Source organism: Carcharhinus amblyrhynchos, chromosome 14, assembly GCF_965287045.1.
Source record: "Carcharhinus amblyrhynchos chromosome 14, sCarAmb.v2.hapA, whole genome shotgun sequence".
NCBI classification, from domain to species: Eukaryota; Metazoa; Chordata; class Chondrichthyes; order Carcharhiniformes; family Carcharhinidae; genus Carcharhinus; species Carcharhinus amblyrhynchos.
In genome coordinates this window covers 41,370,609-41,383,958 of record NC_137337.1, presented here as the reverse complement: position 1 = coordinate 41,383,958, position 13,350 = coordinate 41,370,609, and the positions used below count along the sequence as shown (strand labels likewise).

Genomic DNA, 13,350 nt, shown 5'->3' with positions numbered 1-13,350 from the left:
TGAATTATCTTTACTTAATAAATTGCAAAATCAGAGAAGGTTACAGCACAGGAGGCTGCCACTTGGTCCAATGCAACTGTGCTGGCTTGCCCAAGGAGCAATTCACCTCATGCCAATTGTCCAACTTCGCCCAGCAGCCCGATACATCCTTCTGTTTCAAATAATGCAATTCCCTCTTGAAAGCTTTGACTTTATCTGCCTCTATCACACTCTCACACAGTGCATTCCATAATAACTTGCTGCATTTCCTCATTCACCATTGTTTCTTTTCTCAATTACCTTCAATTTGAGCCCTCTGGTTCGCAATACCTCTACCAATGGGAACAGTTTCTTCCTATGTTCTGTGTCCAGACCCCTCATGATGAATAACCCTATTCAACCTTACCTTCTTCAAGAAAAACAGGCCCAACTTCTCCAATCTATTTATGTAACTGAAGTGCCCCATCATGGAATCATTCACATCTTTCCTAAAATGCGAGGCCTGGAACGGGACAAAACACTCCAATTGAGGCCAAACAAGTTCTATACAAGTTTAACGTCCTTACCTATATCACTATTAATAGTTCCTAGAATGTTGTATGTTTTGTTAAACATACTCTCAATTTGTCCTGTCACCTTCAATGATTTATGGATATAACACCTAGGTCGCTATGCTCCTGCACCACCTTTAGAATTGTACCTGATTTCTAAAATTGTCTACCTGTGTTCTTCATATCAAAATGAATCACTTCATGTTTCCCTGCATTAAATTTCATCTGCCATATGTCCAATCATTCTATCAACCTGTGACCTTTTGAAGCTCTACACTATCCTCCCACAGTTTATACTTCAAATTTTGTATTGTCCACAAATTTTGAAATAATGCCATGTACACCAAGGTCCAGGTCATAAATATATATCAAGAGGAGCAGGGACCCTGATACCAACCTCTGGGAAACTTGACTATAAATATTCTCCCAGTCTGAAAAACATCCATGAACATTACTGAGTCAATTTCTTATTTATGTTGCTACTGTTCCTTGTAGTCCACGAGTTCTAAATTTGCTCAAAAGTCCGTCAAGTAGTTTTTGGAAGTCCATTGCACTATGACCACCCTGCCATTAAAATCAGCAAAGAAATTCTGGCACACATCAAAACCAGATGAAATTACCTTGAATCTGACTGCAGTGCTTTCTTAAAAAGTGAAGCCTTTAAATTTAGTATCTCTCTTGTAGGGGATGGCTCTGGCCTGGATATTGGGTGGTGTGAATGTTACTTACCATTTATCAACTCAACCCTGAATGTTGCCCATGTCTTGCTCCATGTCATCAGGGATCGCTTCATTATCTAAGGATCTATGAATAGAACTGAACCTTTTCAATCATCAAAGAACATCCCACTTTACAGCTTATGATGGAGGGAAAGCTATTGATAAAACAGTTAAAAAGGCTGGGCTTAGGATACTACCCTGAGAAAAATCCTGCAGCAATGTACTAGGGCTGAGATGATTGGCTTCTAACAACCTGAACCTGGATTCTAGCCAGTGGGCAGCTTCTTCCCCAACCCTTCCCACTTTCCATTGACTTTTATTTTACCAAGGCTCCTTGGTGTTACACTCATTCAAATACTACCTTATTGGCAAGCACTGTCATTCTCAATTCACCTCTGGAATTCAGCTCTATTCTTCAGGTTTGGACCAAGTGGTTCTGAAAAAATCCAGAATCCTATTCGGAAAGAAATTCCAGGATTTTGACCCAACAAAGTAAAGGAATAATAATAGTTTCAAGTCAGCATGATATGTAGCTTGGAGGGGAACATGCAGGTGGTGGTGTTCCCACATACCTGCTGTCCTTGTCCTTTTAGATGGTAGAGGTTGCAAGTTTGGAAGGTTTGTTGAAGGAGCATTGGTGAGTTCTTGCAGTGCATCTTGTAGATGGTACACAAAGCTGCCACTGTGCGTTGGTGATGGAGACAGTGAATGATGACAGTAGCGAAGGATGAAGATGGGATATCAGTCAACCAGGCTGCTTAGTTCTGGATAGTGTTGAACTTCTTGAGTGTTGTTGGAGCTGCACTCATCCAGGCAAGTGGAAAGTATTCCATCAAACACCTGACCCATCTTCTAGATGTTCAACAATTGTAGGTGTGCAGAGGTCTAGATTAGGTTACAAACATATGGAAGGAAAAGCCATGGAGGGAATTAAAGGGAGTAAAAAAAATTGTGTTGTCCAACCAGGAATCAATATAGGTCAGCACGCACAGCAGTGATGAATGAATGAGAATTGGTGTGAATTAGGATATTGGCAGCAGAGAATTGGATGAGCTCAAGTTACACTAGAAGAATGGACACAAGTGATGTACCTGATAATGGCAACACGTATGGCCATGTGGATGTGAATGATGAATTCAGAAACCTGACAAAATTAGAGGGTTCCACATTACTACCATTTACCCATAAGGAACTCAATGGATTGGTTAGCTTCAACTTGCAACAGATCAACAATGGACCTATACATTTGTGCACAGCTGATTAGATAACAATGCTGTTGATCCACTGGCAGTACGTAAGATGCAAAAATATAGTTTAATGATGGCTGTGGTCTACATAACCAATGAAAATGCACTGCATATGCCACATGTGGGATGTGGATAGGGCTACAACATGTGGCATTAATAGCATCTCTCTTAAAGCACAGCCTCTGAAAGCAAAGTCCCTGGGTCAGCTACTATTAGGTTTTATATTCTGGAGTGAGTGCAGGTGGCTGCCATATGCCTTTTGTACTACTCAGCCAGTCTATCCTCATTCCATTGCATCTTCATTCTTTCAAAAGAAATAGAAGGCATTCTCAGAAACAGCCATTATCATTTTCACAGAGCTTGCATAGAGGGACATGGGAGAGGTGAGGAGTAAACAAGCAAAAAAAAAGCACCACAGACATGAAATAGGAGCCAAAAGTAGAAAACAATGATGAAAATCATCGGAGACTGAATAAAGACTTTCATACCAGCTGGTGAGCACCTCAACTGACTCCTGCCCTACCCCCCAATAACTTCAGATGCCTGTTTTCTAGGGATGTGATTTACATACGAGATTAACAACATGGTGATGACAAAAATGGTATCCTGCCATATCATCTAAAATATGTATAGAAATGTTACACAGAAGTGGGGAGGAGAAAAAGTGGACTGAAATACCGTCTAAGAGATCCTCAACCCATTTCCCGCCCAGCACAATACTGCTTGGCGATGGGTGATAAAAGCATGAAAATTCAGGTTATGTCAATTAATTTAAGAACACTGCAAGGGATTCACAGAACAGATGGATTATATCATCTGTACTAACTGCAACAGTGTCAAACAAGGATAAAAGAAATAGTTAGCTTCAATGAAAGAGACAAATATTACAGGATGCACCATAGTCATTGACTTGAAATTAAATCTTTCCAAGAAACATTTGATCACTTGGTCACTGGAGTGCTCAATAGATCATCCACACTGAAACCTCATAAGTAGAGATCAAGCTCGTAAGAATAAAATTCTGAAGTGAACAGATTTTACCTGACTGGACTTTCTTTCAGGGATCCAGGCAGAATATGATTGTAGTCCCACTTGTTAACTCAAACTGGAAGGTATATATGACACTGCACATGTCAAATAAAGTACTTGGAGAACACTGGGATTTCTTGCAGCAATATTGTATTGGTTCAAGTCAACTTCCTGGTAATCAATGTGTCTCTTAGGGCAGCAATAGTTCAAACATGAGTAAGCTGCTAACTGCTCGAAAGGCTCTCAGTATAAATAATTTTATATGGTGACATGAAATATACTGGATGAAACTTAAAGTTGGATTTCACTCAGGTGACTACTTGCAACCATACTTTGAGAGCCAAGAAAATCACCTCACTTGCTGTCAGTATTAAGGTCAGATAAAATGAAAACATAGCTTAGACAGAAAACAAAATCCTGTAGAATTATCAAATGCCAAGTAGCTTATTCCAGGGCTTGGTAATCATGCCAAAAGTATCTTTTAAAAGAAACCGAACAATGTCTTGATCTGTTAAACGTGCTGCAACATGAAGGCTTTTACCACACCAACTCAGGGTTCCCTCCTTTTGAATTAATCAATTCTGAATTCAAATATGATCTGAAATCTCATTAAAGAGTTGAAACCTGCACTCCTAACCCAGGTAAGAGGATGGTACAAACTGTGCCAAGCATGCATATGTTGCATTTACACTGCACTCAAATACTTACGATTAAATTAATATTTTGTTGTGGTGGCATTCTGCATTACGAGGAAAGCCATGTATGCACACGCAACACCTAGAGCAATGGATTACTGAAAGAGTTCACCCTACCCATTGATATTTTCCATAAGTATAGACTCGTGGACAATTAGAATTTGCAACCACTGATTTGATGATTCCAAACATCAGGAGGGCTGGTAAGCATTTTTGTCCACATAGATAATAAGACTATACATTCACACTTTAAGATTTGATGCTTGTCAGTTTATCTCACTATGTGAGAACAATGCATGTACTCAAAACTTATTTCCAATTAGATTAAACCCAAAAGATCTGAGAATTTATTTTCTTTGGAAAGCCACACAACTGAAGCGCGGTGGCCACAATACAAAAATCCTGGTATATCACTGTAGGAGGAAAATTCAAGTTTTACATTCTCTTAATTCTCAAAGCACATAATCTGTTCATGGGTTAACCCTTCAAAATATTATCTGACAGCTATAAGAATAATGTCATGTCAGGAGCCAACTGTAAATATCAAATTAATTATTAATTAATTTGGACTGACTGATGAAACATGAATGGATTAAGACTGCTGATTACCAGCCTACATTGAGATGCAAATGAGATATCACATTTCCTTTGTGATGCTAAGCCAACAATTCACCATTTCCTGGTGCTGAGCAGATCATACAACAAAGATATCCAGTGGGAATCTACTATGGAAGTTACATGTGGTACAACATTATAATCAGTGCATCAAAATGTAGAAATTTTACTCTTTTGAAATGTTGATTCTTTTGTTACCCAGTAACTCATTAATTGACATCCTGCTATTCCAGGCATGTTTACCACATGGTATCTTTCCCACCCCCACTAACTTCAGGACAGTTTTTCCACTATTGAAAATTGAATGCGAGAACTCCTGACCAGTTTTCTCTGCACCTGTCCCCAGCGTCATGGACGGACAAGCAAGCCCCATTAAGTTCTGCCCATAAATTGGCTTATTTAAACATTATCTATTTGGGACATGGTGCTCACTGAATTATAAATCTAGTTAAAAAGACAGATTTAAGATCACAGATTACATACTGTATTGCGTGGTATAAAACTAAAATAATTGTATCCAGGACATACTTTTAATTCCACAAATATGACTTCCTGAAATTTTTTTTATGTTAACATTTAAATTTTTTCTTTTAACTCTGGAAACAGCAGCAACAACTTGCAATTAACATAGAAAAATATTGTAACAAACAGCTTCACTGCAGTTTAAAGAAAGTGAGCCAAAGAAAAAAACTATTGAGACGTGGCCAAAAGCTGGATCTTGGAATACATGCCATGGTGTGAAATGCAATGCCTGAAATGGTTGTGGAAGCAGACTTTTCATTTTTAAAATGGAACTAGTTATATACTCGAGAAAGAAAAAATACAGGGATAAATGCCAAGGAAATGAAACTAACTGCATATCTCTTTTGAAGGGTCAACAAAGGTTGGAGACTGAAAAAACGTTGGCTTAGCTTCACAAAGAAAACCCAATGTACATCGGCAGTCCTTCTGTGCTGTATGACTCTATTATAAAGTATGATGTCCTAAACCATCCTCATTGAAGAGAAACAAAAATTTAATCTTCAGTAAATTTCTCCTACCCAACAGTAAAAGACAACTCAGCATGTTTATAATGCAGCATAAAACATGCAGGCTGTAAAACACATTAATGAAATAAAAATAAAACAATCAAGTTTCCAAATCTTTCATACACACACCTGCCTCTGGATATTTCATTACTAATTCAATGTTAAGTATTACTCCTTTCTTTTTAGTTGTATGAGTTTCCTAAAAATGTTCCAAAATCTCATCTTACTTATGGTTTCAGTTTAGCATTGCCTTTTCTGTAATCCTGATGAACAAGAACTGAATTTGTTCCCGATAAATTAGTCAGAGTTTTAACATTAGAAATGGAATCTTGATATTATGTAACAGTACAACTGAAATAATATTTCCCATGATTCACATTAGAACTTTTACCATTATTTTGCAATGCACTGTTGAATAACTTAATGCTTTATATCTACGAAACTTCATGACAGTCCTGAGCAGCATCAATCTGGCAACGGCAACTAATGCTGGCGGAAAAGATCAACTCGTATCAAACAGTATTATTTGTGGGATTAATTTTCTATTCAAATTTTGGTGCCTTCAATGAAATGTACTTTTATAACTTACACAGTGGCTACCGGATCTTCTTTTTTAACCATACCTCGATTTCTATGGGTGGACACTGCATTCACTTTGGCCTTCTGAACAGCAGACTTTATCTTCTTTTGCTGAACTTGAACATCCTTAGACATTGGTACAGGGGCAAACCTACGAGGAGCAGGAGTCTGCAGAGAACTTTCCATGCCAAATCCAGCAGTAACAGGTTGGCTTCGACAGCCTGAAATTAAAGTCAGTACTTGAGAAAAATTAATAAATTTTGACTTAATTCTGTTGCATAGGTATTCTTGTTCAAAACTGATACAAGTGGTAACTGGAAACTAACCATACAGAAAGGTGCCCCCAATCAAAGTTGCAATTGTTTGCACTAGAGTTGGCTTTAGTGCCCTGGAACAAGAATGGAAAATAAAAATCAGTAAGAAGTCTCAACACCAGGTTTAAGACCAACCAATTTATTTGATAGTAATCCCACAAGCTTTCGAAAACAGTGTTCCTTTGTCAGATGTGTGGAAGGTTCCGCACACCTGACAAAGGAACACCGTTTCCGAAAGCTTGTGGGATTACTATCAAATAAACTGGTTGGACTTAAATCTGGTGTTGTGAGACTTCTTACTGTGTTTACCCCAGTCCAACGCTGGCATCTCTACATCAAAAAAAAAATCACCCAAGCTTTCTGAGCCTGATCTCTATCCTTTTATGTATGTTGGAAAGTAAGCATCTGTGAACAGTCAGTGAGGACGGAAGTGGTTTGTCGTATCTTAGTTGTTAAATACTAAGCCCAAATAGAATATTATTGCCCATGCAATAAGGATACTACCTGACAGGGATGACAAAGGGAGTATCAACAGATCTATATTTCCATATGAGTCAGCAATTTCAGAAAAGGAAAGGGGAAATGTAGAGAGGGAAAAAATAAAAAAAATTAATGACAAAATTTGAAGATAAATTGAAACAAGACCAACTGTGAAGTCATTTTTCCTCACACTTGCGTTTCGGCGCTATTACGATCAGTTTTCAAAGCCACTGCATGCTTAAGACATGAACGATGTAGGATCTACAGTGTTTTATTTATAAACAATTCATTTTCTTTTCAGAGAAGTACTCAATGTTCAAAATCATGGTTCTCTTAAAAATAGGAATCGTAGCTAATTGATTGAAGATAGATCACTACTTGTTCTAATTCCCAATTTAAACTTATTAAGGTTTGCAGAAGAGTAAAGATACAAAGCTTCATATTCAAATTACTAGTTAATTTGGGATCTTCTCCACCTTTACCTATGGAGCAACTAGATGATTTGTAAACAAAATTTTACATAAACTTCAATCTGCAATTATTCTCAGTACAATTCTTGAAAGATGGTAAAGGTGGTGGCAATTTAATTGAAGCGTTCAAATTGGTAGGTGGGTCAGAATATAGGTTTTTGATAACTGACAAAAGAACCAGCGAAGGGAGGAAAGGAAAGATGATTTTTTTTAAAAAAATCAACATTGCAAATGATTATGATCTTAGTGCATTACCTCAAAGAGCAGAAGTAGCTGACTGAATAGTAATTACTAACAGGAAATTGGGTACAGAGTTATGGGAAAAGAGCATGAGAATGGGACTAATTAGATAGCCTTTAAAACAGTCATCATAGGTATGACGAACTCAATACTTCTTTCTGAGCTGTAAGAATTTATGATCTACAGTCTTTACATGAGCTCTTGGAAAGCATTGCATCCTACCACATGATTCTCTTTTATTTGAAAGCAGACTGGATATTTGCTGTCATCAACCTGAATACTCTGACTTTTAAACCAACAAATTGTTTTATTTAGGTAAGATAGATGCAGAAACACTGAATAGTTTATCGAGTAAAATATAGATTTGTCTGCATATCTTGACACATAAAACATGTGCATATGGTGCGACGCCAATAATCTCTCCCTCGATGTCAACAAGACGAAGGAGATAGTTATTAACTTCAGAAAGCTTAGTGGGGGACATGTCCCTGACTACATCATTGAGGACAAAGTGGAAATGGTTAACAGCTCCAAGTTTCTGGGAGTCCAAGTCACCAACAACCTGTTCTGATCCCTCCACGCTGATGCTATCTTTAAGAAAGCCCACCAAGTGCCTCTACTTTCTCAGGAGGCTAGGAAATTTGACATGTCCACTATGCCACTCACCAACTTTTACAGATGCACCATATAAAGCATTCTTTTTGGTTATATCACAACTTGGTATGGCTCCTATTCTGTCCAAGACCACCAGAAACTACGAAGGGTCATGGAATGATTCAATAAGCAGACGCAGCATGGATTCATAAAGGGAAAGTCAGGTTTGACTAATTTACTGGAATTTTATGAGGATATAACAAGTGCGGTTGACAGAGGGAACCGACAGATGTGGTGTATTTAGATTTCCAGAAGGCATTCGATAAGGTGCCTCACAAAAGGTTGCTGTATAAGATAAAGGTACATGGAGTTGGGGGTAAGTGTTAACGTGGATTGAGGATTGGCTATCTAACAGAAAGCAGAGACTCAGAATAAATGGGTGCTTTTCCGGTTGGCAATCAGTGACTAGTGGCGTGCCACAGGGATCAGTGCTGGGGCCTCAACTATTGACCATATACATAGACGATCCGGAGGAGGGGACCGAGTGTAGGATAACAAAGTTTGCGGATGCGGATGATTGGGAAAGCAAATTGCATGGAGAACACAAAGTCTGCAGAGAGATTTGGATAGGCTAAGTGAGTGGGCAAGGATCTGGCAGATGGAGTATAACGTTGGTAAGTGTGAGGTTATCCACTTTGTAAGGATTAATAGTAAAATGGACTATTATTTAAACAGCGAAAAATTACAACATGCTACTGTGCAGAGGGACCTGGGGGTCCTTGTGCATGAATCGCAAAAACTCAGTTTGCAGGTGCAGCAGGTAATCAAGAAAGCAAACAGAATGTTGGCCTTTATCGCGAGAGGGATGGAGTATAAAAGCAGGGAGGTCGTACTGCAACTGCACAAGGTACTGTTGAGGCCGCACCTAGAGTACTGTGTACAATTTTGGTCCCCTTATGTAAGAGAGGATATATCAGCTTTGGAGGGAGTACAGAGAAGGTTCATCAGGTTGATTCTGGAGATGAGGGGGTTAGCTTATGAGGAGAGATTGAGTAGACTGGGCCTGTACTCATTGGAATTTAGAAGGTTGAGGGGAGATTTTATAGAGACATAATCTCTGGAATTCTCTGCCCGTTGAAGTGGTGGAGGCTGCCTCGCTAAATATTTTTAAGACGCGGGCTGATGGGTTTTTGATAACAGAGGGGATTAAGGGTTATGGGGAGAGGGCGGGAAAGTGGAACTGAGCCACGACAGATCAGCCATGATCTTATTGAATGGTGGGGCAGGCTCGAAGGGCTAGATGGCCTACTCCTGCTCCTATTTCTTATGTTCTTATGTTCTTATAATGAAGGGGCTAGACAGGGTAGAAACAGCGAGGTTATTTCCACTTACAATGAAAACAAGAACTAGGGGGCATAATACGGGGGGAGTCAAAATACAGGGGGAGTCAACTTAGAACAGAGTTGAGGAGAAACTTCTTCTCCCAGAGAGTAGTGAATCTTTGGAATTCTCTGCCCAATGAAGCAGTAGAGGCTATCTCGTTAAATGTGTTTGTCACAGATAGATTTTTAACCAATAAGGGAATTAAGAGTTATGGGGGATGGGTGGGTGAGTGGAACTGGATCCACTATCAGATCAGCCATGATCTTATTGAATGGCGGTGTAGGCTCGAGGGGCTGGATGGCCTACTCCTGCTCCTATTTCTTATTTGTGTCATGAGCGAATTCCAGTCCATCACACAAACCAGCCTCCCATCCAATGACTCTGTCTACACTTCCTGCTGTCTCAGAAAAGCAGCCAGCATAATCAAGGATCCCACACACCCCACACATACTATCTTCCACCTTCTTCTGTCAGGAAGAAGATAGAAAAGTCTGGGGTTGCATACCAACTGACTCAAAAACAGCTTCTTCTCCACAGCCATCAGAGTTTTGAATGGGCCTACCTTGTATTAAGTTGATCTTTCTCTACTCCCTAGCTATGATTGTAACACTACATTCTGCACTCTGTCTTTTCTTTCTCTATGTACGTATGGTACGCTTTGACTGTATAGCACGCAAGAAACAAGATTTTGCACTGTATACTAATACATTTGGCTATAATAAATCAAATTAAATTTAAAAAATAAAGACATCACTCATTTTCTCGCTAAACATTCTTTAAACAGAGGTTACTTGAGGCATCAAGAAACTAACATAGCTCCCCTTGTTTACAAAAAAATTGCTTTGAGCTGAAACCCTGCCCTGGCTGTCCAGTTCTCCAATACAAAGTCTCTGAATGAAGTGCCCCTCAAAAAAAAAAGTCCAGCCAATGACATTGCCCATTTCAAGTCATTACTAAGGGTTAGACCTATTTTTGAGTTTTGACAAAGGGTCATTCAGACTCGAAACGTTGGCTCTACTCTGTCTCCACAGATACTGTCGGACTTGCTGAAATTTTCCAGCATTTTCTGCTTGTTTCAGATTCTAGTACTTTGTTTTTATTTTTTGATTTGTCAGCAGATGCCTTGAGGCCATACTTGCCAGATATCCTGAAGAAAAGCAGGAAATTGCTACATCTCTCAGTTACATTTAAATGAAAATCTATTTTTCACTACAGAAAAGCAGCTTGTGATTACAAATATTGTCCATGATAAATTAATGAGTTAACATGTGAGATATCCGCTATATAGAGCATATAAAAGCTTGCACCATGTGGCAGAGACCATCCCTGAGGGCCATGCAATCAGGCCAAATGCTATGGAGAGGCAGCGCATAAAGCCAAGCCAATTGGATGCAAGGGTGCATGTCCTGGGTTAGAGAGGAACCTCAATTGGAGCCGGAGAGGAGAAGAAAGTGGATGCGTATAACAGTTCTATCAAATCCTTGTTTGTACTTATAAATATTGTTGGTCATAAATCCTTTATAATTTGAAGCCATGACAAGTTGCCTTCAAAATTATTACACTGGCGACAAGGAGTTTCATTAGTTGTCGGGGGGATCGTAGTGTGCAGATAGAGGGAGAGTGAGTGTCAAAACAATAATGAAGCAAGGAACATATGCCACATAAAAATGCCTTTAATTGGAATTATTGTGCCATGTGACCCAGAATTGGAAAACTGGGGGCAATTTATTGAAAGGCTGCATTTTTTTTTGTAGTTAATGAGATCTCAGCAGAGGAAAAACAAAAGATTCTACTCTCAGTGCGTGGCCTACAAACCTTCAGCCTAGTGAGGAGCAAATATCACCTGATGCTCCAGACACAAAGAGGGAAATTTTTCCATCCCGCTCGCCATGGGAATCATAGTGGGCTGGGGCAGACCATGCAAAGGTCCTTTGACCTTGGATGGGATTTTCTGGTTTTGGGGCAAGCGCAGCCAGAAAATCCTGCCCAAAGTCTTTTGACCAGATAGGGGAGTTGGTCAAAAACCATTTTAATCCCTGAACTTCAATCATCATGCTGTGGTATAAACATCATTCAACAGTCCAATAGCCAAAGGAGACCATCTCAAGTTTAATGGCCAGATTGAGAGGGTTAGCAGAGCACTAGCTTTAGGGGAGATGTTAAGAGACCATTTGGTCTGTGGAATAACAGCTTCATAATATCAAAGAAGTTACTGGCTGAGGCCAAATTCTCTTTAGAAAAGCTGTGGAGATGGCCCTGAAGACTGAAGGAGCTGACCAGAGCGTAAACAAGCCACAAGACATGCCCAACGAGGTAAACAGTTTGTGGCAGAAAACAGCTGCTGTGCAGCCCGAGTGAGGGCGCAGCAGAGTCTAGAAAGGGGAGAACTCCCACAAAATAAGTATGTTACCAATGCAATAAGAAGGATTAGTTACGAGCATTGTGCAGGATGAAACAATGAGGACAGATGTAACCAAGATGGCACCGGAGCCAGGTGATTTCTTGCAAGCTGTGCCCAGCATACCTTCTAATTCTATCTTTTACTTTCGTTCTATGCTTCTTAAACTTCATTCTCTTTTCATTAAAGTTGATCTTTCATTATACCCTGGCTATGACTAATAGTACATTCTGCACTCTCTCGTTTTCTTCTCTATGAACAGTATATTTAGTTTGCATACCGCGCAAGAAACAATACTTTTCACTGTATGTTAATGCATGTGGCAATAATAAATCAAATCAAAAAATGTGAAAAAAACTGATTAGTTTAACTCTGTTAAAAAAACTGGATGAGGAGCTGTAAAAAACTGAGGTTTTCTAATAGGAACTGGGACGAATAAAGGTGCTAAAGCCAAAATTTATTTGATTCCCATACCATGCCAACATTTTTTCAGGCCCAAGCCAGTGCCTTATGCATTTCATCATAAGGTTGAAGTAGGGCTTAGGAGTTCAGAAAATTTAGCTATTCTAAAACCTGTACAGTTCACTGAGTGGGCTGCACCATAATCCCTATCCTCAAACCAGATATACTGTAAGAATCTGTGGGAATTATAAATCAAAGAATTCAGATAGAAAAATACCCTATCTATACCATTGAGGGCCTCCATGCCAAATTAGCACTGGGTCTAAAGTACACCAAGTTAGACATCAGTCGTGCTTACCTGTAGCTGGAGTTGAATAAAGAGTCCCAGAGGTTAGTTACTATCAACACCCAGAAGGGGCTGTACCAGCATACACATTTACCCTCTGGAATTTCATCAGTCTCTGCCATCTCTCAGCATACAATAGAAAGTTTATTACAGGGCATTCTTAACATAGAGGTGTATCTAGATGACATCATAATGATAGGAGTCTCACCTGAGGAACACAGGGCAAACTTTGAGAAAGTTTGAGAAGATTTTTAAAAAATAGATGGCCGTTTGAAATGAAA

General features: G+C 39.3%; 1 protein-coding gene across 2 annotated transcripts in view; it reads right to left on the bottom strand.

The window, feature by feature from the left end:
- kiaa0586 (KIAA0586 ortholog) overlaps nucleotides 1-13,350 on the bottom strand; it is a 541,997-nt gene that overhangs the window by 451,772 nt on the left and 76,875 nt on the right. For both annotated transcript variants that reach the window (XM_080202790.1, XM_080202791.1), the window contains exon 8: nucleotides 6,487-6,663. In XM_080202790.1, coding sequence (XP_080058916.1) covers nucleotides 6,487-6,663 — 177 coding nt within the window. The remainder of the gene's footprint in view (nucleotides 1-6,486; nucleotides 6,664-13,350) is intronic.